Source organism: Rhinoraja longicauda, chromosome 29 (genome assembly GCF_053455715.1).
Source record: "Rhinoraja longicauda isolate Sanriku21f chromosome 29, sRhiLon1.1, whole genome shotgun sequence".
NCBI lineage: Eukaryota > Metazoa > Chordata > Chondrichthyes > Rajiformes > Arhynchobatidae > Rhinoraja > Rhinoraja longicauda.
In genome coordinates, this window is record NC_135981.1 from 6667730 (window position 1) to 6694607 (window position 26878).

At 39.5% G+C, this 26878-nt stretch overlaps 2 protein-coding genes across 2 annotated transcripts in view; one reads left to right on the forward strand and one right to left on the reverse strand.

Moving 5' to 3' along the window:
* rapgefl1 (Rap guanine nucleotide exchange factor (GEF)-like 1) overlaps positions 1–6600 on the forward strand; it is a 108983-nt gene extending 102383 nt beyond the window's left edge. Inside the window, exons 17-18 of the mRNA XM_078424438.1 lie at positions 2922–2983; positions 6475–6600. Coding sequence (XP_078280564.1) covers positions 2922–2983; positions 6475–6600 — 188 coding nt within the window. The remainder of the gene's footprint in view (positions 1–2921; positions 2984–6474) is intronic.
* Positions 6601–8091: 1491 nt separating this feature from the next.
* top2a (DNA topoisomerase II alpha) overlaps positions 8092–26878 on the reverse strand; it is a 41283-nt gene continuing 22496 nt past the window's right edge. Inside the window, exons 24-35 of the mRNA XM_078424973.1 lie at positions 25916–26111; positions 24686–24777; positions 22447–22590; positions 22030–22113; positions 21015–21212; positions 20213–20324; positions 19218–19376; positions 18541–18670; positions 18356–18438; positions 16656–16919; positions 10623–10846; positions 8092–8684 (exon numbers count right to left, since the gene is read on the reverse strand). Of these exons, the coding sequence (XP_078281099.1) occupies positions 8535–8684; positions 10623–10846; positions 16656–16919; positions 18356–18438; positions 18541–18670; positions 19218–19376; positions 20213–20324; positions 21015–21212; positions 22030–22113; positions 22447–22590; positions 24686–24777; positions 25916–26111 (1836 nt within the window). The 3' untranslated portion in view covers positions 8092–8534. The remainder of the gene's footprint in view (positions 8685–10622; positions 10847–16655; positions 16920–18355; positions 18439–18540; positions 18671–19217; positions 19377–20212; positions 20325–21014; positions 21213–22029; positions 22114–22446; positions 22591–24685; positions 24778–25915; positions 26112–26878) is intronic.

Here is a 26878-nt window from a genome sequence, read left to right on the forward strand (position 1 = left end):
AATGGACAGTCAGTGACAAATCTACCAGTACCTTTACAGCGTTGGTTGGAACCACAGATGTGGTTAATAAAGCCCACTGAACAAGAAGCATCCACCTTTGATCTTCAGCTGCACATATACATGACAAAAGCTACAAGACTAGGAAGGAAAAAGACATTCCATCTCCATTCTGTTGACAATCTGTTCAAGGCAAAATTATTGACACAGTTCACTTGGCCAATACGATTTCCAAAACGCTGGAGTAACTCAGTAGAGCACGCAACATCTCTGGAGAACATGAATTGGGGATGTTTTGGGTCAGAAGGATCCAGACCCTTCAGACTAAAGAACGGTCCCAATCTGAAATGTCACCCATCCATGTTCTCCAGAGATGCTGCCTGACCTGCTGAGTTACTCCAGCACTTTGTGTCTTTTTTTTTGTGTTGCAAACCAGCATCTGCAGTTCCGTGTATCTCCTTTCCTGCATCGGGATACATTTCCCTGCTTGCTGTGGTTGTCTATAATTGCAAACTTCACAATTAACTCTGTTAAATGCTGTTGGAAAAATGACTGAAGAATGGTAGATTTAATTTAATAGATTACCTTACACTATTAAGTTCCAGCATTCTGCTGACAAGCATAAGCCAGACTGGCTTCATTCGTGTGGTACTCTTGTTCGGTAAACAAAATAAATCACAGAAATTGTAGCTTAGCAATATAAAAACAGTGCTGGAACCCTTGGTTCTGATTCAAAGTCCTTCTGACACTGAAAATCAGCACCCCATAATATTACATTTGCCCAACATTGCTCAACAGATATGTTTCTTCAGTCAGAGGGTGGTGAAAATGTGGAATTCATTGCCACGAAAGGCTGTGGAGGCTGAAGCAATGGATATTTGAATTATAGATTATGAACTTATTCAGTTGATGCTGAATAACCATGGAGTATGTGAACGCAAGTTAGGAGCAGGAGGAGGTCCTGAGGTCCCACCATGTCATTAGATAAGATGGTGACTGATGTAACCTCACTTGCAGTAACCTTACATCCCCATCCTTGTCAAGAATCTATCAACCTTGCTTTAGAAATATTCATCGACCATTGAAGAAATACTTTGAATAAAGTTCAGAGAATAAGTTCAGAGGCTCAGAGAATAAAGTTCATTTCAGTCCTAACTTAAATTGAGAGCTGCTGACATGAAAACAGTGAACTTCGCTTCTAGATTATTCTACAAGAGAAAGCATTCCCCCACATTTCATCCGGGCCAAACCCCTCAGGATCTTATGTTTCAATCTACTCTGCGCTCTTCTGAATTCCAGCAGGTATAAGCCTAGACTGTTGAACATTTTCTCATAATGGAACCCACCTGCATCCATCAAATTAACTCTGAACTGCTTCCAATGTGCGGATATCATCTCTTTCAGTCTGAAGAAGGGGCTCGACCCAAAACATCACCCATTCCTTCTCTCCTGAGATGCTGCCTGACCTGCTGAGTTACTCCAGCATTTTGTGATACCTTCGATTTGTACCAGTAGCTGCAGTTATTTTCCTACTCATCTCTTTAAGGAGACCTCCTAGCCTTGGGCTCACGATGTGGTCTCACGAAAGCCCTCCCTATCCCCGAAAACACATCATAGAAACATAGAAAATAGGTGCAGGAGGAGGCCATTCGGCCCTTCAAGCCAGCACCGCCATTCATTGTGATCATGGCTGATCATCCACATCCTCCCTACTTTTGTGATCATTTACCCTAACGATGTACAATAACATACCTTCTACAATTACCTTCCCCAATTCCTTGTTTATTTGCATACTAGCCATTTGGAAATCATTTTCCAAAACGCTTACCGTTCAGATAACATGCTTCTTTTTATTATTTCTACTGCCAACATAAACATTTTCATGTCTCCCCACATTATACCCCAATTCCCAGATCTTTGCCCATTCACATAACTCATCAACTTCACAACATGAGATTAATAGATCGGGTCAAAGTCTCTTACCCAGAGTAAGTGAATCGAGGACCAGAGGACATTGGTTTAAGGTGAAGGGGAAAAGATGTAATAGGAATCTGAGGATACCTTTTTTACGCCAAGGGTGGCAGGTGTATGGAACGAGCTGCCAGAGGAGGTAGCTGAGGCTGGGATTATCCTAATATATAAGAAAAGTTAGACAGGTACATGGATAGGACAGGTTTGGAGGGATCTGGACCAAATGCGGGCAGGTGGGACTAGTGTAGCTGGGACATGTTGGCCGGTGTGGGCAAGTTGGGCAAAAAGGGCCTGTTTCCATGCTGTATCACAATGAGATAATTGTAACATAATGTTAAAGAGATTGGTGTCAAGACAAGCAATTTGCAGATTATTTGTTTTAATTATATTGTTTGGAAGAAAACTAATGATCAGGACATTGCTGGCAATACTCTTGCACTTTAAATAGAGCTTCCTTGGTTGTTGGTGCCTTGATGTAACCTCATGAATATAGCACAGTCTTGACATTGCAGCATTCCTCTGCTATAGGTACTTTTCTCCAGAGCGTGGTTTGAACCAATACACTCCAATTCTTTCCACAGACAACGTACAACTGCTATATTCTATTCTATTCATTACACAGATCAGATAACATTCTACTAAAATAGCCCCTTCCTTCTCCTCATGGCAATCCAAGTGTACATCATTACAAGAATAACAAAGAACATGCACAAAACAAGCCCTTGTTCGTGAAACAATGAAAACATTGTCTTATTAACTCACCTTATTAAATGTCAACCTATTGTAGCAATTAATCTGTTGGATATCACTTGCAAAATCCACAAACAGATTATCAAAGCCTCTGCTCCATTACTTTCAGCTCATACCTGTAATGTAAAGAAGAGATCAATAGCTCTCTGTATCAGTGACCTCTTCTCAAGTAAGTAATTCTACTGATCTTATCTTCCTTCTAGAGTTCAATAAACTATTTGACTCTGACAATGCGTTGGAATTCTCAGATTTCTTTTACAGCTTGGTGCAATCATAGCTGATGTTATCTTGGACAGTACGTGTAGGATTACAATTGACCTCAAAGTTATTTGATTAAGGAAGGAAAGAGTCAGAAGAAAAGTCAGATTCAGTTGTCTTGACAGTTGAATTCCGACGTCAATTCAATAGAAAACAGTAGCATTCCAAAGCACACAATGACAAAGGTTTCAGGAAATGATGGAATCATTTCCTGATTCCATTTTGAAATCAGGAAATCAAAAATACATTCCTGATTTTGGCATAGAGGGCACGGGAAAGATTTCTGGAGATGATCCAAATCTGGTTCAACGAAGAGAAAAAATTTAAACCGCTGGATATAGGTCACCTGGGCATTTAGGAAAAATGGTGGAAAGTGGATTCCAATCCAGAGAAGGTTGAAGTAATGCATTTGATATGTGACAAGGATGTGCAATCTATATATTAAAACTCTCATTTGTTTGTTTGTTTCTGAACTACAGCCAAAACGGTACACGATAGCGTGACAATTTTAGGCCCACCTTATTCACTGTCGTGCCTTTGGTGCTAATGGAAGAAGTTTCACTGAAATCGGTGTTATATTTTTAACGTTATTCACATTTTTAAGTTTAAATCTATCTCCTAGGGAGGGAGGGGGAGGAGAAAGGGGGTTGAGGGGGATGGAGTGGGGGGGGGGAGGGGAAGGTGGGGGTGGGAAGGGGGAGGTGAGGGATGGAAGTGGGAGAGGGGAGCGGGGAGGGGGCTGCACCAATGCAGGAGAGGTTTGGGCCCAACGGGTCCACTTGGTCTAGTATACAATAAATGGGAAGATATTGATAGGTGTGGAGCAACAGTGAGACCTTGAGATGCATTGGAACTCGTGGTCTACAAATGAGATTCCACTGCATTCATTTCCTTGGATGGGAATCAGAAGGAAAGCAGTCATCAGATCTTTGGAGAGTTGATTAGCGAAGAGATTATATGAGGTTTCAATTGACATCTTTTCTTGTCAGTAATGGCTAGCCGCTCAAAAGGGAAGAACCTATCAGACTAACTGGGCCAGACTTTTTCCATCCAGATTTTTAATACAAAAAGATGGAGCAGGCTGGAAGATACTTGGGTTGACACAAAAATGCTGGAGTAACTCAGCGGGTCAGGCAGCATCTCAGGAGGGAAGGAATGGGTGACGACACTTTCCTTGGTGCGGAGGTGGCTAACAGGACATTTAAATGGATATTTAAATATACAATCTTGAAAATTACTTCCCTTAGCAGGGGCATCCTAAATCAGGCAACACACATGTAAAGTAATTGGCAGGATTAGAGCTTTGGGAAATTTGTTTTATCCAGTGGGCGGTAAACACCTTGCACTCACTGCGTGAAAAGAATGGTCAAGGGGGGGATAGCCTTCATCACATTTAAAAAATGCTTACGTATATTTAAAGAGGCATGACCTGCAGAGATAGGGACTTTGTGTTGGAAAGTTTCAACTGTTTTCCAGATTTAAGGGTTGCACAGGCATCTAAGAGTAGAGGTGCTGCCTTAGAGCAGCAGGGACCAAAGTTTGATCCTGACTATGGGTGCTGTCTATATGGAGTTAGTACATTCTCCACAGAAGGCTGTGGAGGCCAAGTCAATGGATATTTTTAAGACACGGATAGATAGATTCTTGATTAGTACGGGTGTCAGGTGTTCTGGGGAGAAGGCAGGAGAATGGGGTTAGGAGGGAGAGATAGATCAGCCATGATTAATTGGCGGAGTAGACTTGATGGGCCGAATGGCCTAATTCTGCCCCTATCTATTATTCTCCCTGCGACCGCATGTGTTTTCTCCGGGTGCTCCGGTTTGCTGCTGCACTCCAAAGACGTACAGGGTTGTGGGTTAATTGGCTTTAGTAAAATTGAAAATTGTCCCTCGTGTGTAGGATAGTGCTTGTGTACGGGGTCGACGTGAACTCTGTGGGCCAAAGGACCTGTTTCTACGCTGTATCTTTAATGTCCAAAGTAAAGATAGAATTTCGCCAATAAAAGTCTACCTTTTGATTTATTTGGAAGTAGATTTCTTTTTTGATCGTCAATTTCTTGCACACAAAGTGCTGGAGTAATTCAGCAGATCAGGCAGATCTCTGGAGGACATGGATGAGCAACATTTTGGATTGAGAACCTTCTTCACACTCGGAGTCTGAAGAAGGGTTTCGACCTGAAACGTATCTATCCATGTTCCCCAGAGATGATACCTGCTGAGTTATTTTGTATCTTGCCTGTCTATGGCCCACTTATATTAGCTATCAAGTCTTGCCTGCAAACAAGGGAAACTCCAGATTTCATACTGAGGCACTGATTACTATCGTTATTCCCCTTCAGTGCCCTCTGCAGATAATCAGAGAGAATTTCAGCTTGTATTTTTTTGATATTTACTTGGAAAATATACTTAACCTTCGGCTGAAGACAAGTTTAATGGTGTGATAAAAACACAAAAGTGCTGGAGTCTCAACCTGAAACATTGCCAATCTGTTCCCTCCACAGATGTTGGCTGAGTTACTCCAGCACTTTGTGTTTATCTCAATATTCCAGCCTCTGCAGTTCCCTGTGGCTCAATTTAAAGTAGAAATGCCTTTACTCTTATTCTAACAACTCCCACTAAATGGATGTGTCTATTAACAAGTACAAACACCCGACTGACCACTTTGAAGACTAAGGATGCCCAGCATCTGGGAAAGGAGCTGGTAGCTATTTTAATATTGGTTAATTTGGGATCACTGGAGTCTTAATCGGTCCCCATTTTATATTTATGCAATCCAAACAGATTCCTTTACCTCATGAAGAACTTTAACGTTGTCTGCCTATTCCTCCAACAGACCCGTTGGGTTACTTTAGCACTGTGCCAGAGACCAGAATCTGCAGTTTGTGTCTATACTCGGCGTGGTCACTTTAAGAGGTGTTAATGAGCTGCTAAGTTTCATTATTAGCAACACACTAGGCATTGCTGAGCATTACAGAAAACTTGCGATTTTCTAAAGTTAGTTTAGTATTAGTTTATTGCCATGTGTATTGATACACAGTGAAAAGCTCTAATATCGATACCATGTTCAAAAATAATTTTATTTGACCTCTCCCGCCGACAGGTAGCAAGCAGAAAAGTTTTCACTTTAACTTTGGCGTTGGATTTTCACCGTTAAATTAAACTTTAAAGTTTCTGGATTTGTTTCTCCAGCAGCGACGAGCAAAGCTCTCGCCAGCTCGTTAATGTAAACTTTACAAGTTTACATTTCATAGGCGTGCCAAGGAACCTCCAAAATAAAATTTGATACATCGAACTAAGTCATAATATGTCAATTAGAGTCTGTGCCCTCTCGGTGATTACCATATGCATTGAAATAAGTGCTCAGTAGAGACAACGAAGCAAAAAAAACAGGCAGAGAAAGTGAAGGAGAAACTGGCTTCGGTTTTGAATGCAAGGCAAAACTTTCCATTGCGGAACCCACCTTTTGTAATGTCTTGGAACCCCCTCTGGCTGCTTGTAGGATCACGCTTCCCTTTTTTCCATCTATGCCCCCTACATGTTCTCAATCCGACTGCCGTTCAGGGCAATGGACGATTCAGTAAACCCCAGAGCCAAGTTCGGAGCAGTGCATCTCGTCCGTCGGTGAATCTCGCTACATTCACTTTCCTTGCCGCAGAAGTCAACCAATCTTTTTTTTGTTTTTTTTTTGCAGATGTCAGTGCGGTTCAAAAGTCTTCGTTTCAAAATATTTTCTTTTGGTAAACCCTTAAGAGCGGAAAAACATCAGACGGTGCTCGATTTCCCACCGAAGTAATCTTGAACGAAAATTCAGTCATTGGTTTCGTTAATGAGTTAAACCAATCGCGTCTAATTTGGAAGGAGTGCAGACGATAACGTGTGGTCTTTTAACAAACACCAAGTCCTGTGTGCGAGAGCTGCATTAGTAAGTCGAATGACGATATCAACAAGCCCTGCCACTTTCCCTTGGGCTCAATAACGCTTCCAAATCAGCCCCTCCAAAGATATTTCTAAGTAAATTGATAAGCAGCCGGCAAGATGAGTGGTTTTATTTTTCGGGAGGGTATTGATATCGAAATTGGCCGTTTATAACTTGCAATTGCCTGTGGCCTTCAGTGTTAGTGAAAGACCTTAAGTACACCCTGGCAGATAACGGAATGTCTGAAGTCTGAAGAAGGGTCTCGACCCGAAACGTCACCCATTCCTTCTCTCCAGAGATGCTGCCTGTCCAGCTGAGTTACTCCAGCATTTTGTGTCTATCTTCGGTTTAAACCAGCATCTGCATTTCCTTCCTACAACGAAATGTGTGATTTAAGGCTTGGTGGATGAGAAATATTAAATATTCCAGAGCTTCAAGTCACACGCAGCAATGGCAGAACAAATGAAGAGAATCTCAATTTAGTGTACAAGGAACTATAGATGCTGATCTAGAAGGGTCCGACGCAAAATATCACCTATCCATGTTTTTCCAGAGACGGCGAAACAAGGAACTGCAGATGCCGGTTTACAAAAAGGTACGACTGGTCTGAAAAAGCTCCCTGACCTAAAACGTCACCTCTCCATGTTCCCCAGTGATGCTGGTTGATCTGCTGAGTTATTCCAGCACTGTCTTTTTTGGATCTAGTCAAAAATGTGTAATAGTGGATCAATGTTGCAGACATAATTCTAAACATTTATTCATCCTTTCTAGCAAAGTTCCTGAGAGACTCCATCGTTTAGTTGGATCACAGCTGATCATAAACATCAATAATTTCCCAATCCTGGTCCCTTATCCTTCCAACATTCCTTATCCAAACATTCTGCTGTTTTTCAATTGATCTTCCTATTTCAACGGGTTTTTGAGGATAGAGCAGAGGGAAAGTACTTGGCATTGTCCCTAAACAACGAAGTTCCAATTTTAAATTATACTCAGGTTAAATTGCAAATTAGTTAATCTGGTTATTTCATCTTCACTTATTCCATCAAGTACTTTATGTTGATGTTGAATTCTCAAGTAATAGATATGTTAAGTACTCTTAAGTCAGTTGAAGTTATATATTCCATTAGGAAGTGCACATAAAGTAATTCAATGCACAGGAAAGTTTTCATTGAAAATGCAATTTCAAATAAACAGAACAAATTAAGAGAAACGTGTTTATTTTGTGCTAAAAGTACATTTCTACGGAAAGAATGAACAATATTTTTCAAATTTTATTTAGGAAACTTTTAAAAAAGTGGCAGAAGACAGGTTAGAGTGTAAGAATGAGTTATCAGCAAATATTTACATTAGACAAATTAAAATTACCCAATAACCTCTCAACAATGGTTAGCCCCGTTCTGCAGAAGGGGGCAACTCATGCTGATATGATTTCATGCTTATTTTCAGTCTATCACACATTATTTTAAAAAATCCCAACTTTACCACATGCACTTTCTCCTTCAGCAGTAGGAGATTTTGCCCACCCACCCACCGAGACATTGGTGATAATAGTAGTGCTGTGACAGTACTAAATCTGAGTGCCTCATGGTTTACAAAGTTTGGAATCAAGTTAGCAGTGTCCAGATATATTAAATCCAGATATTTTAAAACATATCATCATCAGAGTCCTCCACGTATTGGACAGGCTTTTTAGCTCGGCCTGTTTTAATTCTGGGTGCAATGTTCAAATCGGTGAAGTTGGAGCCGTCAGCATTATCAATATTGAAACTGTCATCGTCCTGTATCTTGGATTTCTAAAGTAAAATAAAGATTAAAAATAAATAATTGAAGACTTTGGATAAGCTTTATCAAATGAACACTTTGCTTTTGCATTACTCAATGATCAAGCATGCAAAAATGAAAAATAAATTTAAAATCAGCAGTCAACATGCATTTTCCAAATTGAGCAGAAAATACATTAATTATGTAAGAAGTGAGATATCTATACTCATTACCTACTAATATTACAATTAAAAGGCCATTATTAATCTACCAACGATATGACAGAAGGATGGAATGATTGCACAATAATCGCTGAACCTCAGGTTCTTAGCAATGTTTACATTTATACATTTGCTCAAGGTATTGATTACGAGGACCAGGAATCCTGAGTAATTTTGAGCTCTTTAATCTGGAGCATTTAAATTAACTACAGGATCTTGATACTGTTTTAGTTGAAATCAGCCAACCCAGGCCAAAGCAGATCATAAACCTCAAATTGTGCTTGCAATAGAATTGTTTTCTGAAATAATCAGACTACGACTGAGAAAATAATCTCAGTATTTACGTCCAAATGGTGTAAATGACCATAAACCTGTGAATTTGATGAAAAAAGATAAAGTTGTACATGATTCTATTATACCATGTTCTTTGCTTGTTGCTTGTAACATAACTATTCCAATCATTGATAGAATTAAAATTCAGCTCTTAAATGACTGGCAAAAACTCAGGGGGGGTTGAGGGGAGATGGAATGCGTGAGTGTTGTCAGTTGGGGGAGGGTTGCCAAGCCCGCAGGAGGTCCTGGGGTGTGTAGTAGCAAATTTTGTTCAAATTGGTGTTATATTTTAAAAGTTCTTGATATTTTAAACTTTTAATAAATCCCTTTTCCACTTGCCATGCCCAAGATGGCCACCAGGGGCAGGGCCCGCCCAAGTGATGGGAGGGGGAGAAGGAGAGCGGAAGAGGCGGTTCCCACCGCAATGGCCGCCCGGAGCTGGGGTGAGTGGCTCCCTCAGGAGAGGTTTGCACCCTATTCTAGTTTCTATTAAAATTACTGCAGGCGCCTAAAATGTCACCTTAGCCTGTTTTTACAAAATGTTAAATGGTCAGCTCGACATATATTACCACATCTATACCAAACCTATTAGGCGTAGACAAGAGCATTTGATTCAATTTGAGATACCAGCTATCAAGACAGATGTGTATAGCCATTCATTCTTCCCTCGCACAATTAAAGCAAGGAATAGTCTTCACCCTACTATAGTTACTCAACCAGATGCAACTAAAATGAAGGCAGCTCTTCTCCAAGAAGCCCTTCTTGCTTAAGTCCATACTCCGCCACCTCCAGTTTAAATTCCATTTGTAATATTTTGGAGGACCAAGAACCAAGAAATACACATGATTAGCCAGTAGTTTCTAGTAGATAATACTGACCAGGGAAAATAATAAATAAAATGGTACCTAAATGAAACAATAAGGAAGTCAAATGATGAGTTTCCACCCTTAATTATCTGGTGACATGTCAATCGATGCAGGCCTTCTCGAAATGTAAAGCCCCTCTCCCTTTTACCCAATTAGATTTGGAGGTTGAAAATTAACCACAAGGGTAAAGCTTACAATCTACCAATCATGGAAGACCCATCAAGTTCAGCAAATTCAACACTTATATGCAGAAAAAAAGAACGTCACATCCGCGTTGACTTTGAACCCAGCCAAAACGATGAAAGGACAGATGGCGCCCATCTATTGCATTTGGTGCTCCCGATCTGGTCTGCTTTACATAAGCAAGACCAAGTGTAGGCCAGGTGACTGTTTTACCAAACACTATTGGAGTTCCTGAACTCTATTGGTTCACGACAGATTAAACAGGAATTTTCAAGGAAATTTATACTACACAAAAAAGCAATAATCAAAAGACATGATCCAGAACTAAAATTTTAAACAATGATAGTACAAAAGTATCAACACTCACCTTGACGGCAGTGGGTTTTACAGGCATGGTTCCAAAGTCATCTTCGGAATCTGAGTCAAGGACCTTCTTCCTTTTAGATATTTTAGCCTTAGCAGTTGCAGCTTTCTTTGGAAGACAGTCTTCATCCGAGGATGTGTCGATTTTTTTTTTGGCAGGCAACTTAGAAGTTTTTGGAGCATTTGTTTTTTTGGTAAGAGCATCAAAGATGGAAGGCTGTTTCTCATCTAGAAATATAATTATATTTTGTTATAGACCAATTCTTAGCCTATTATTACTCTCTGTTAATACACTGTGGCAAAATTTTAATGAAATTTGAACAGTTCTTGCAGTTAGATTGCAAATTGGGGCAAGTCCCATTTTTCTGAAAGATATATTCAGATGGGTAATGCATGCAAGAGATTAAAGGGAAAACGTTTTACTGTTCCTCCTCACCAATAGTTGGGACAAGGAAAACAAAGGCCAGGAAATTCACCAACAACTGTCTGTAAATAAGACATTGTGATCCTGAACATATTGTTTACGATCTAAGTACAAGCCGAAAGCCAAGAGGATGAAGTCAACTAAATTAGATTTAAGAGCAAGTTGCTTCCTAGTTTGACGTCTGTGGTGGGAAAATTAATGGAAAAGATACTTAGGGACAATATATATAATTATTTGGATAAACAAGGCCTGATTAGAAACAGTCAACATGGATTTGTGCCTGGAAGGTCATGTTTGACTAATCTTCTTGAATTTTTTGAAGAGGTTACCAGGGAAATTGATAAGGGCAAGGCTGTGGATGTTGTCTATATGGACTTCAGTAAGGCATTTGACAAGGTTCCACATGGAAGGTTGATTAAGAAGGTTAAATCGTTGGGTATTAATAGTGAGGTTGCAAGATGGATTCAACAATGGCTGAATGGGAGATACCAGAGGGTAATGGTTGACAATTGTATGTCAGGTTGGAGGCCAGTGTCTAGTGGAGTACCCCAAGGATCTGTGTTGGGTCCACTGTTGTTTGTCATTTACATTAATGATCTGGATGATGGTGTGGCAAATTGGATTAGTAAATATGCAGATGATACTAAGATAGGTGGTGTAGTTAATAATGAAGTAGAGTTTCAAAGTCTACAGAGAGACTTGGGCCTTTTGGAAGGGTGGGCTGAAAGATGGCAGATGGAGTTTAATGCTGATAAGTGTGAGGTGCTGCATTTTGGTAGGACAAATCAAAATAGGACGTACAGGGTAAATGGTAGGGAATTGAGGAATGCAGTGGAACAGAGGGATCTGGGAATAACTGTGCATTGTTCCCTGAAGGTGGAATCTCATGTGGATAGGGTGGTGAAGAAGGCGTTTGGTATGCTTGCCTTTATAAATCAGAGTATCGAGTATAGAAGTTGGGATGTAATGTTAAAATTGTACAGGGCATTGGTGAGGCCGAATCTGGAGTATGGTGTGCAGTTCTGGTCGCCAAATTATAGGAAGGATGTCGACAAAATGGAGAGGGTACAGAGGAGATTTATCATATCATATCATATATATACAGCCGGAAACAGGCCTTTTCGGCCCACCAAGTCCGCGCCGCCCAGCGATCCCCGTACATTAACACTATCCTACACACACTAGGGACAATTTTTACATTTACCCAGCCAATTAACCTACATACCTGTACGTCTTTGGAGTGTGGGAGGAAACCGAAGATCTCGGAGAAAACCCACGCAGGTCACGGGGAGAACGTACGGGGAGAATGGAGTGAGGTGGAGGATAAATACGTGGCTGAGGAACTGGTGCAGGGAGCAGGGTTTCAAGTTTCTGGATCATTGGGACCTCTTCTGGGGGAAGTATGACCTGTACAAAAAGGACGGGTTGCATCTGAACCCGAGGGGAACCAATATCCTGGCGGGGAGATTTGCTAAAATAACTGCGGAGACTTTAAACTAGTACGGTTGGGGGGAGGGACTCAAACACAGATAGCTAATAGGCAGTGTGTGAGGCAGGAGGCAGAAAAGGGAAACACTCAGACCCAATATGTAGGAGAGAAAGAAGGGAAAAGAAATAAACTGAGAATAAGAAATGATGGGTCCCTTAAATGTGTATATTTTAATGCTAGGAGCATTGTAAGAAAGGTGGATGAGCTTAGAGCCTGGATTGACATCTGGAAGTATGAAGTTGTGGCGATCAGTGAAACATGGTTGCAGGAGGGTTGCGATTGGCAATTAAATATTCCAGGATTTCATTGTTTCAGATGTGATAGAATCGGAGGGGCAAGAGGTGGGGGTGTTGCATTGCTTGTCAGGGAGGATATCACAGCAGTGCTTTGGCAGGACAGACTAGAAGGCTCGATTAAGGAGGCTGTTTGGGTGGAACTCAGAAATGAGAAAGGTTTAGCAACACTTATAGGGGTGTATTATAGACCGCCAAATAGGGAACGAGAATTGGAAGAGCAAATATGTAAGGAGATAGCAGATATTAGTAGTAAGCACAGAGTGGTGATTGTGGGTGATTTCAATTTTCCGTATATAGACTGGGAATCACATTCTGTTAAAGGGCTGGATGGTTTGGAGTTTGTAAAATGTGTGCAGGATAGTTTTTTGCAGCAATACGTAGAGGTGCCTACCAGAGAAGGGGCAGTGTTGGACCTCCTGTTAGGAAATGAGATGGGTCAGGTGACGGAGGTATGTGTTGAGGAGCACTTTGGGTCTAGTGATCATAATGCCATTAGTTTCAATATCATTATGGAGAAGGTCAAATCTGGACCAAGGGTTGAGATTTTGGATTGGAGAAAGGCTAATTTTGAGGAGATGAGAAAGGATTTAAAAGGAGTGAAATGGAAATTGTTGTTTTATGAAAAGGATATAATAGAGAAATGGAGGATATTTAAAGGTGAAATTTTGAGAGTACAGAGTCTTTATGTCCCTGTTCGGTGGAAAGGAAAGAATAATAATTTGAAAGAGCCGTGGTTTTCCAGGGAAATTGGACACGGTTCGGAAAAAGAGGGAGATATACAATAAATATAAGCGGCAGGGAGTAAATGAGGTTTTTGAGGAATATAAAGAATGTAAAAGGAATCTTAAAAAGGAAATTAGAAAAGCGAAAAAAAGATATGAGGCTGCTTTGGCAAGTAATGTAAAAGTAAACCCCAAGGGGTTCTACAGATATGTCAATAGCAAAAGGATAGTGAGGGATAAAATTGGTCCATTAGAGAGTCAGAGTGGACAGCTATGTGCTGAGCCGGAAGAAATGGGGGAGATATTAAACAATTTCTTTTCTTCGGTATTTACCGAGGAGAAGGATATTGAATTATGTGAGGTAAGCGAAACAAGTAGAGTAGTGATGGAAATTAAGAGGATTAAAGAAGAGGAGGTACGGACACTTTTGAAGAATATAAAAGTGGATAAGTCTCCAGGTCCTGATAGGATATTCCCTAGGACATTGAGGGAAGTTAGTGCAGAAATAGCAGGGGCTATGACGGAAATATTTCAAACGTCATTAGAAACAGGGATGGTGCCGGAAGATTGGCGCATTGCGCATGTTGTGCCTTTGTTTAAAAAAGGTTCTAAAAGTAAACCTAGCAATTATAGACCTATTAGTTTGACATCTGTGGTGGGAAAATTAATGGAAAAGATACTTAGGGACAATATATATAATTATTTGGATAATCAAGGCCTGATTAGAAACAGTCAACATGGATTTGTGCCTGGAAGGTCATGTTTGACTAATCTTCTTGAATTTTTTGAAGAGGTTACCAGGGAAATTGATAAGGGCAAGGCTGTGGATGTTGTCTATATGGACTTCAGTAAGGCATTTGACAAGGTTCCACATGGAAGGTTGATTAAGAAGGTTAAATCGTTGGGTATTAATAGTGAGGTTGCAAGATGGATTCAACAATGGCTGAATGGGAGATACCAGAGGGTAATGGTTGACAATTGTATGTCAGGTTGGAGGCCAGTGTCTAGTGGAGTGCCCCAAGGATCTGTGTTGGGTCCACTGTTGTTTGTCATTTACATTAATGACCTGGATGATGGTGTGGCAAATTGGATTAGTAAATATGCAGATGATACTAAGATAGGTGGAGTAGTTGATAGTGAGGTAGATTTTCAAAGTCTACAGAGAGACTTGGGCCTTTTGGAAGGGTGGGCTGAAAGATGGCAGATGGAGTTTAATGCTGATAAGTGTGAGGTGCTGCATTTTGGTAGGACAAATCAAAATAGGACGTACAGGGTAAATGGTAGGGAATTGAGGAATGCAGTGGAACAGAGGGATCTGGGAATAACTGTGCATTGTTCCCTGAAGGTGGAATCTCATGTGGATAGGGTGGTGAAGAAGGCGTTTGGTATGCTTGCCTTTATAAATCAGAGCATCGAGTATAGAAGTTGGGATGTAATGTTGAAATTGTACAGGGCATTGGTGAGGCCGAATCTGGAGTATGGTGTGCAGTTCTGGTCGCCAAATTATAGGAAGGATGTCGACAAAATGGAGAGGGTACAGAGGAGATTTACTAGAATGTTGCCTGGGTTTCAGCACTTAGGCTACAGAGAGAGGTTGAATAGGTTGGGTCTTTATTCTTTGGAGCGTAGAAGGTTGAGGGGGGACTTGATAGAGGTTTTTAAAATTTTGAGAGGGACGGACAGAGTTGACGTGGGTAGGCTTTTCCCTTTGAGAGTGGGGAAGATTCCAACAAGGGGACATAGCTTCAGAATTGAGGGACAAAGGTTTAGGGGTAACATGAGGGGGAACTTCTTTACTCAGAGGGTTGTGGCTGTATGGAATGGGCTTCCGGTGGAAGTGGTGGAGGCTGGCTCGATTTTATTATTTAAGAGTAAATTGGATAGGTATATGGATAGGAGGGGATTGGAGGGTTATGGTCTGAGTGCAGGTAGATGAGACTAGGTCAGGGAGAATGGTCAGCGTGGACTGGTAGGGCCGGACAGGCCTGTTTCCATGCTGTAGTTGTTATATGTTATATGTTATATCTACAAACTCCTTACAGTGCAGCACCCGTAGTCAGGATCGAACCTGAGTCTCCGGCGCTGCATTCACTGTAAAGCAGCAACTCTACCGCTGCGCCACCGTGCCGCCCATTTACTAGAATGTTGCCTGGGTTTCAGCACTTAGGCTACAGAGAGAGGTTGAACAGGTTGGGTCTTTATTCTTTGGAGCGTAGAAGGTTGAGGGGGACTTGATAGAGGTTTTTAAAATTTTGAGAGGGACGGACAGAGTTGACGTGGGTAGGCTTTTCCCTTTGAGAGCGGGAAAGATTCCAACAAGGGGACATAGCTTCAGAATTGAGGGACAAAAGTTTAGGGGTAACATGAGGGGTAACTTCTTTACTCAGAGGGTGGTGGCTGTATGGAATAGGCTTCCGGTGGAAGTGGTGGAGGCTGGCTCGATTTTATTATTTAAGAGTAAATTGGATAGGTATATGGATAAGAGGGGATTAGAGGGTTATGGTCTGAGTGCAGGTAGATGAGACTAGGTCAGGGAGAGTGGTCGGCGTGGACTGGTAGGGCCGGACAGGCCTGTTTCCATGCTGTAGTTGTTATATGGTTATATGCATGCTGAAGATTCTGCTAAAGAATACAGGTTAGATTCAGAACTGGGGGAGATGGGCTAGGGTGTTCGTTAAGGCAAGAGCCTGCTGCCAGTCTCTGTGATAGTGTCTACACAAGGCACATTGGTTGGCTGCTGAGCTCGTGTTCTGCCATCATGTTGTGAGGTAGGTGGGAATTGACAGGCTGTGTGCTTGGGATGGATGGCATTGTAGCTGTACCACAGGGAAAACTACTGAGAGGTGGGGTCCCAAGGGATAAAACAGAAATAAATTAATTAAAGCAGATCTACCAGTTTTGCTCAAATTTGTTGCACCTAATGCAAAAAAAGCTACAAATGCACATGTGATTTGCAACAAGTATTGCCCCGTCAAACTTATATAAAAATATACAATTGCCAACATTTTTGATATTTATTGCAAATACTGGGCAGATTTAATATCAGGGATTAAGCAACAATGCAGTTGTAAGCCATACCAGGTATTTACTGGTTTGAGTCACTTGCCTTTTTTTGAAGCGGCAGTGGACTTTTTGCCAAGAGCATGTTTATTTGGTGCAGGTTTTTCTTTACGTGGTTTCGCTACTTGTTTCCTGGCTGCTGGTTTGGTGATGTTGGAATGGCTTGCGCAAGCTTCAGGTTCATCTTCCACTTCATTTTCACCTGCTAAATCATCCTGCTGAGGTATCACTGCAGCAGGTTCATTAACAGAACCAGAAGACTGCAAATCATCAACTATTTGAGGTGAATCGTTCTGAATGCTTTCTCCAGCTGTGACAAAGATCGTATAGGTTATTAAAAAACATTTACATTAGCAGAAACCTCTTGAATGTTAAAAATCACACGCAATATATTGACGTTTCTCCAAATAAATATATCAAATATTTTCTTCGAAACAAAAAGAACTTAAAAAAAATGCTTCAATCATTTTTGAATATTTATAGATTTAAAATAATAATTCTTCAGTGTCACATCACACGTGGATATGATGTAGAGGATAGATCTTTGCAATCACATTTAACAAGGCAAATGGGCAGCATTGTGAGTGTTTCAGGAATACAGTGTATACTATTAGAAAATACAAATCAAAAATTAGCGTATCAAATCAATATACGACATCAATTAAAAATCAGTTTGAAGATAACATTGGTTCATTACACACTTAAAAATCTTTTGGCTCTACTTATTCTATGAAACTCTGAGTGCTCTTTGACAAGTCAGTAGGACATGCCTGGGGGTAGATGAAATGATTAGGCCCATGGTGAACCTGACTAAAGAAAGCCAATGCAAAGAATTAAGGAGCCATTTATCAATCAGTACAATGCTTTAAGCATGACATCTGTAAAAACATCAGTCGCAACAAATATAAGCACTTGGTACTGATATTCATGTTCCAAGTTTGCAGCTATAATTTAAATTAAAATCAAACAATAGCTGAGACATAATACACGTACATCACAAACTGCTTCGGGTTAACTTTGTCTTTTTTCCCCTCATAGATGCTACCTTACTTGCTGTGTATGTTTAGAATACTCTTGTAATATTTGAACTTGCTTTTCTTGACATTCTATACAATGCAATAGCTACATTAAGCAAAGGTTTCTGAGGATCCCATTTGTCACTTTTATTGTTGCCGTGCCACTTCCACTAGTTTTAGTCAGTATTGATCATGTTCCAAATTTCATTGGTATTTTAGCACAGGGAAATTGTGGCAGAGCCCAATTTATTAATAAATGTACTTTACATCATGCTTTATTGCTTAACAAACAGATAAATGAGGGTTGGCAATACGAGGGATATGAGCAAATCTCTTCAGACAGGGTGATTCTTTGAAATTCCCCATTCAAGAAAGCTGTGCATCCTCAGTAGTCGATATATAAAAATAATTAACAAGAATTTTAGATATTGTGAGAATCAAGGAAAGTGGCACTGACATAAAAGATCAGCTATGATAACGAATGTAGAGTAAGCATGAGGCATAGAATGGCTTTCTCTTCTTGTCATATCTACTCTTATGTAGATAATTCAAATTTGTGATTCACTGGATTGAGAGGCCAATATTGTATTTATCTCCCAAGGTACATATAAGTTTTAAGACCAACGTTCAATGTACATATAATTTATTAACTCACCTGAAAATATAAGCACTGAGGCAGTAATAATGCTTCAAATGAAAACGATAAACTTTTAAAGTGAAATTTACTTACATGCTTTGGAAGATGACTTTGAAGATTGTAAATCTTCACTTGCTGAGCATACAGTTTTCACTGAGGCTTTTGACTGAACTTTCCTGTGTACAATACAAGTTATAATTACCACCAAATAATTTAAAGAAATTATCGTCTCAAATTATGAAATTCATCAATTTCTAAAATTTATATTTTACACTTACTTTGCAGGTGGCTTTGCCTTTGGAGTCGAAAACTGAGAATCACTGTCAGAAATATGAAATTCATCATCGCTCTCAGCACTTATTCCACCATCATCTTCAGAGGATGACAGCACATATTTGGCCTTTGAAGCTGTTACAATGTAGAAAAAGGACATAACAAAAAATTATCCCTATTTTCTATCTTTGGATAGATGACTTAACAAAAATGTCACAAATTTGGGAAGAACTGAAAAGATCAAAGGAATGAGTACCCATCAGTGATGCAAGCTTTGAAGGTCAAATTTCAAATCTGTTCCAGCTAATGCATTTTGTAGCAATAACCACTGAATAGCAATTTGCTAGAAAAACACAGCTCAGCTTCACTTTCCACAATCCCTATCACTTCAACACAAAATGCTGGAGTAACTCAGTCCTGACTCTCAGTCTGAAGAAGGGTGTCAACCAGAAGCGTCACCCAATCCGTCTATCCAGAGATGCTGCATGTCCCGCATCTTGTCACTGCAACATCAGGAAATGTCTTACTGACTTATGATCTTTCCATTTTGCTGACGTATTGAAGCAATCCATGACATTTAAGACATTACCTGTGTTTAAAATCCTCCAATGCAAATCTTTTAAAATACTGCCTGCTTATCAATTTGAAATATATGTTATGAGTGCAAATTGAAAAACTCTACCTGCTGCCCTTTGTGGTTTATCTTTGGGAAGAGGATCGATAACTTCCAAATCACTGCCGGATTCTGATTCGGAGTCAGACCAAGGGTTCCTTTTCTTTTTATTAAGAGGTTTAAACTGAAGTTTAGTCTGTTTCTGTGGCGTTTGCTTAGTCTTGGGCCCTAAGGAAGAGAGACTATTCAGTGAAATCACATCAGGAGCACTTAAAATATTTTGAATGTAATCTGAGTGCAACATTCCCCACACATACGATACACAGAATCTCTGGCAAAGCACCACAAAAGCCGCTGACTGAGGTAGAGAACACCTCAATGTTTAAGAAAAGTTTTAAATAGAATAAAGCCGCATGGAAGGGAGCACCAAACATTAGGGCCACCATTCATCTGCAAACTAAAATGCAACATGAATTAGTTGTGTCCGAAAATTCCCATGATAGCGCAGAGATTAAGCTACTGCACCAACAGCCGGACTTCTGATTCATTAATCATGACACAAATTCAAATCCCACTGCCGCATAAATTCAAATTATTAAATAATTGTAAAACTTTAAATAAAAGTATCAATAACAAACACAAAACTATTGGACATTAACAACCCATCTAGTTTACTAATGTTCTTCAGGGAAGGAAACACGATATAGCCTATGTGAATTCATAGCCACTAAAGCAGCAGACTTAATAAAGCCTCCCGTGTTCAGGGCAAATAGGGAGATTTCTATTATCAAGGATAAAATAAATTGAAAAAAACCCCATGTTTAGTTATAATATATTTTACTTTGTTCAACAATTAAAAAGGAGACGGAAGATAAACTCTCCTTTTACTTAATTTATCTTTACTGTATCATATCAAAGCTTTTTAATTGTGCACAATCATCTCTTCCTCCCATTTATAATTAAGGAACTGCTATGTAGCACTTTGCAGAGCCAGGAATATTAAACTTGAACCCCTGTGTCTATAGTATCCCGATAGCAATTTTGGTCAAATTACAGACACCTACCTGGTTCTGCTTTTACTTTTTTGGTGAGTCGTTCTGCAAGGCTTACGTGTTCGAGAGAATTTTCCTCTTTTTCATCAAATTCCATCTTAACAGCAAGAGAATCTGCGTCACCCTAAGAAGCAAAGTTTAAACTGAAATTTGCAATAAAACTGTGATTAAAAAAGTCACTAAAGAATCTTGTAATAGTGTTCCATAAAATAATGGATCTAACGCAAATGGAATGTAGAATCATTTCCCCCATCTGGTCTGCATGGTCTGTTTAACAATAAGCAAACTAACCAAAACTAACAAGCAAGATATTTAATACACATTCTAAAAAAAGTAGATAGTTGATGAATTAGAACTCTTATGGTTTATCTGGAAAATACCGAGTTCACATCCAGTTTCCTCTTCAGAATTTTCATTTGAAAATACACGAGAATGGCATTTAAAAAGCACATCCTACATGGAGATTAAAATAATTGTACACCATAAGTTTGTACAGCGTTTTCCCTTTGTCGATCGCGCTGATTTTTTTCTACTGAAGGCTAATCAGAATCATTAGAGCAGCATTAGTACACTGTCAATAATAAATAAGTACGGAAGAGAATAAAGACTGGAATTTAAGATTGCAACTTCAGTGACTGTCATTACTGTAAAATTTATTTGTTTCACATAAATTTGATGATTTTTTTGTACAACATTTTCAGGACCAGGATCAGTTTATAATAGTAATAACTACGGCTCTCATTTGTGTGATTTTAAAAGTTGGATTAAATGTTAAGTTTGCCTTAACAATTGCACTAGAACCAGATATGCTCACCTTTACTTTCTTCCTAATATTTTTTTTGCTGGCCTCTGCCTTCATGGCAGTAGTAACTCTGGGAACAATCCTTCTGCCTTGGGAAGATGGCATAGTTTCTTCTAATTGCAGCTTCTTTGCTTTACCCTTACCAGCTTTTCCTTTAACAGTCTTACCAATGTGAGCCATCTCATTTTCTTTTTCTTCCATCTCCACACGCTGAATGGAGTTAAAAACAGTTAAATTAAAAGTGGGCGGACAGATAAATAATGTCATGTGAATTGATTCAGTAAAAAGTGGGTTATTCGGTTCACCTCACAGCTGTTCTAAGAACATAGTTTAAACTAATTTGGTCGAGGAGGACACAGAAAAGATGTACATTTGGAAGGGAGAGAGGGAATATCAAAGGAAGCCAATCCAGTAGACATGGGCAGGAAAATGCAGATGGGGACTGGATTGCTAAATTGCATTTATTTTGATTCAAAGAATCTGCCTGTCAAGTCCAAGAATTTACAGCATTTATCAGCACATCGGAATATGATATTGTTCTTATCACAATGCAAGAGACACAAACGTAAGAGTAGTCTGGCAAGTCAACATTCCAGGCTGAAGAATCTTTAGGCATGATGGGGAATGGAGGAATGTAAAAGAGGACATGGCATTGCAATATTGATGATGGAGTTCATTATGGCAGAATCGAGAGAGGTGATCTGAGAAGGCTATTCATATGATGCCATCAAGGTAGAAGCTCAAGAAAAGGAACGGGAAAATCATTTTGCTGGGAATGTATTAAAGGCATTACATGGGCAAAGCACATGAAAGAAATCAGGTAAGAGGCTGGTGATTTGTGTTGGAGAGAACTGATCAGGTCAGGCTACGATCAGGATCTAGGTGTAGTGGGGAGATGGTCAGTAGAGCAAGTGTGTGTAAAACATGTTTGCATTTGTAGGTCTCAAAAAAGCAGGACTGAGAATTTTTTTGCACAAGGCCAATAGCCAAAATAAACTAGACATTGTCAATTCATCAGAAATATTACCTCAAGCTCTTCAATAAAAGCTGCCAGGTCTTCCTTCCACAAGTCTGGATAGTTTTTATTTTTTATATTGTTTAATTCTTTTTCCTAAAGCAAAGAAATTGAAATTTCAGACCAAGAAATTGCTTTATACCCATCTTCCCAAACTGATACAGTATCAGTGATCAGAGCTCCCTAAATGGAAGCTGTCCTTGTGAAAGGGCAGCAGACAAAAAGTTTAACACATTCTTATGTATCTTTACTCAAAATGGCTGGAAATGGAATCACGCTTCCTGCTAATTTAGGATCAATTATTTCACAAATGATATACAATATTTAAAATTATTAAAAATCAGAAACAAATTTGAGACCGAATTTCCAAGTACAAAATCACTATCTTCATAATTTTCACCAATTCACTTTTAACCTATAGAAACATACTTTGCCATCTCTCTGCTTAAGCAGTTCATCTTTCTTTTCTTTGGTCAGATACCACATGGGCATATTCAAAAGATAGTTGAAATCTGATCCAGAAGACGTAGTTTCTTCTTCTTCCTCAGCATCCTCCAGCTCAGTTACTGGTTCCTGTTACAAAACAATTAAAAATCATTATTTCAGAAATAAACAAAGCAATTCTAGTTATCTTTTTTTAGTATGCAAAAGATTTCTCCTCAAGTCTCGCTGAAGTATAAACTGCTATTTTAGAAAGATGATGGTTGGGTCTTCAAAATCAAACCTGTAGTCCTGCAAATTCAATCCCAGAAACGAAACCATTTTGGAAAGGATCAAACACTAGCTATTCCGAGTAAAAGGTACAAATAACAGGTTCTCCCAAGCGTGGAACTGTTCGGCAGCAAAAAGATTTTCATCGTCATCTGCCCACCACTATAATTTTATTAAATCCCATTTGATTTAATCATTTTGCAAATTCCAGATAATACCCTATAAGAATTGCTTATGTACAGATATTTAAATATCTGAATGATTTTTCTTTGTCCAATTAATAGCGTGTCTCGATTAAATAGCATCAGGCATGTGAGTGAGGTAAAAAAAAGAGGAAAAGTGCCAAGCGCTTGCACGAGGCGTACAACGGGGGTAACCCCCCCCCCCCCGATTTTTTTTCACAAAATTACCCGTTTTAAGCCTCTTTTAATGCATTTAAAAGTATTGTATTTATACAGGATGCTGCTAAAATGACGCCTACCACATATCATTTTTGTCAACGTCCACCTAATTCATCTCCCTATCACAGTGGGAGGTCATGTTGCAGTTGTATAAGATGTTGGTGATGCATTTAGAGTAGTGTTCAGTTCTGGGCACCATGGTATAGAAAGGATGTTGTCAAGCTGGAAAGGGTACATAGAAGATCTACAAGGAAGTTGCCAAGGCTAGGGGGTCTGAGCTATAGGGAGAGGTTGAGAAGGCTGGGACTCTATTCCTTGGAGCGCAGGAGGATGAGGGATGATCTTATTGAGGTGTCATGAGAGGAATAGATTGGGTAGATGCACAGAGTCTCTTGCGCAGAGTAGCTGAATTGAGGACCAGAGGACATAGGTTTAAGATGTAGGGGCAAAGATTTAATAGAAATTTTAGGGTAATGTTTTCCACACAAAGGGTGGTGGGTGTATGGAACAAGCTGCCAGAGGGGGTAGTTGAGGCAGGGACTATCCTAACATGTAAGAAACAATTAGACAGGTACATGGATAGGGCAGGATTTGAGCGATATGGACCAAACGCTGGCAGGTGGGAGTAGTGTAGCTGGGATATGTTGGCCAGTATGGGCAAGTTGGGCCGAAGAAACTGTTTTCACACTGTATCACTCTATGACTCTATCACCTGAATTCTCGTCGCGGGTCATGCCACCGAGTTCTCAGCAATGCTAGTCTCATCTCCAATTCGACTGTTTTAATACTAATCCGATCAGCCTCCCACTCCTTATAACCTCCAGATCATTCAAATGTCTGCTTTCTCGATCCCAAATTGCAGACCAATTTTACCCTTGGACCTTGCTCAACGACCTATATTTGCTCCTGGTTACTAAACCACTCCATTCATGCCCCTCTGCATCCCTATACTATCCTGCAGCCTGTCCTCACCTCTTGTGCATCCTTGATTTTTATCACTTTACTACTGACACACATGCTCCAATCTTACCTAATGTCCCCATTTTACCCGTATTCGTTAAAATGTTCATTAAAAAACACATCACGCGTTCCCTACTCCCTTGATATCCTATGTCAAATATACATTAAACATTGTAAAAGCAAGTTTTTATAATTATTGTAAATATATCTCAAATTAGAAAAACCGTTATCTATATACTAAAACTCTTGTTTTTGTTTGTTTATTTGTTCCTGAGCTACAGCCAAAACGGTACACGATACCGTGCAAATGTTAGGCCCACCTTACTCACCGTGGTCCCTTTGGTGCAAATGGAAGATGTTTCATTGAAATCAGTGTTATATTTTTAAAGTTATTCACATTTCAAAGTTTAAATCTATCTCCTAGGGAGGGAAGGGGTGGAGGGAGGGAGGATAAGGGGGAATGGTGTGGGGGGGGGGGAAGGAGAGGGTGCTGCACCAATGCAGGAGAGGTTTGGGCCCAATGGGTCCACTTGGTCTAGTAAAACAATAACATCTCAAACATTTGAACTGTTCAAATCGGTCACTGTTCTATTTACCTTTTCCTGAGATTCTTTCCAACATGCCACAGGATCTGAATCGTAACCTTGATCGAACAGTAATTGTATCAGCTCTCGTTTTGGTTTGTTTTCTGCAGAGAAGTAAAAAAAAAAAAGAATTTGGATATTTAAGGAAAAGACTAGCAGAGGACGTTTGCAGCATGGAGGGGCATTCAGTCCACTGTTCCCATGCAACATCAATCCAACCAGCTTCTTTCCCAGAGGGAAAGATTAGAGGTGTGGATTTTTTTCTCCCAAGTACTTTTCCAATTCCCTTTTGATTGCTTATTTTAATTCATATTTTATGTCTCAATGAAAAATCTATTACCAGCACATTATACGATGCCTTTTGAAAATCCGTAAACAAGTCAACACCATTTCCGTCACTGATTCTCCTTATCAATATCTCTTAAATTGCTTAAATATAGAATTCCCTTAAGCAATCCATTCTTGTCCAATTGCATGCTGTCCCCAATTATCTTTTCCCAAAGTTTTGCCATCACCCAGGTTAAATTAATATCTAAAGTCTACTCATTAACTCCCCTCCTTCTTCCATGTACTCTATGAAGCTGACGAAGTTTAGCTATTTATCCTAACGTCCATTGCTGACTCAATATATTTATATGGCTCTGCTTTTGCCAAGTGCCTGAGAATGCTGAACCGGTCACGCAGACAAATGCAAATCATTGTTGTTGCAGGGCTGGAGAAATGCCTCCCAGCTGAGAACTTGCTTTCCTTCCAACTTGTTATATGATCTTGAGATGTACTCAAATGTCAGGGAAAAAAATGTTTGCAGATGAATTTGTACATGCATGGCTGATGTACATCCTTCTCAGATGCATAAATGTCGTGACAAAGAAATACATTTCATGCTGAATTCACATATAATGGCAATGTTTGCGAATAACGTCAATGCATTTAATGAATTCAACAATGGCCATAATTTCAAATTTGATGCCAATGGAAACACAAGTTGAAATCTTTCCTGTCCGAGTGCATAACCAATACAGTAATGACATGCTGTCACTAAGTTATTGATTCCTAAAAAAAATCTGATCTTTATTGAATATTCTTGAACTTAAACTAAAATCCACCAGGTTTTAAGAATTCAGTTAAGCACAATTTAGAACCATACATTGGAACATCCAAGGACAAAATGAAAATAAAAGTTGCCTGCAAATATCTTGGAAAATATCTTTAAACTATAGGCTTGTTCACTTTAAAACATACCAATGACCAGTTTTCCTTCAATCTTCTCCAAGATGAAACGAGCCTGATTGCTTAGTTTTCCATATTCAGCTCCCAGTGATCCCTCAAGCCAATCCTTTCTTAAAGCATAATATTTCAACCTTAAATCGAAGAAGTCTTTCAGTATTTCTTGCACAGATTCATATTTTTTCAGGCAGCCAACATGATCAAACAACACCTGCAAAAACACAAGCATTCAGAAAACCAAATTTAAATGAGCAGCAAACAGACTGAATGCAAACCAGCTCTGAGTTGCTGGATCATCTATTTTGTAGTTAGAAATATACCTGGATGGCTGCCTGTCCTGCTGAGTTACTCCACCATTTTAGGTCTATCCACTGAAATAGGTTTATTGCTATTAACAGTATTAATACACATACCCAAAATGTGTAAATTGTGCAGCTGAGGAACTCTTAACTAAACAGGATATCGTGGAACTGCTCGCATGAATTTTGAACAAAGCAAATTTTGCTAAGTAAAACTGTAGATGTGGGTCGTTAGATTCATCTAATTATAAAAGTGTGCATCTGAAAGTGAAACATTGTGATAAAAAAACATGCAATATAATCCTCAGCTAAAATTGCCTTATTTTCCTAATTACATTGTACAAATGTCTTGTATTTTTGCACTTTCTTTTGAGAAATTTTATGTGTAATATATAATTTCTATGTGATTTGTTTCTGTGTGTTTGTTGAGTCTGTGCCCATGATGCCGCTGCAAGATTTTTCTACCCGTATTTGTACATGACAATAAACTCAAATGACTTGACTAAAAACAGTCAAAGAGGAAAGTGAATCTATGAATGAAAACTGAAAATCATTTATTCAAACATAATTGTTATCCAGCAGGAAGATTGGAAATGCCTGCAGTAACCTGACATGTTGAAAAAGTACTGCATTAGTTATAGGTGCAAAGCCTTGTAGATTTTGAAACTCCATCTAGTGG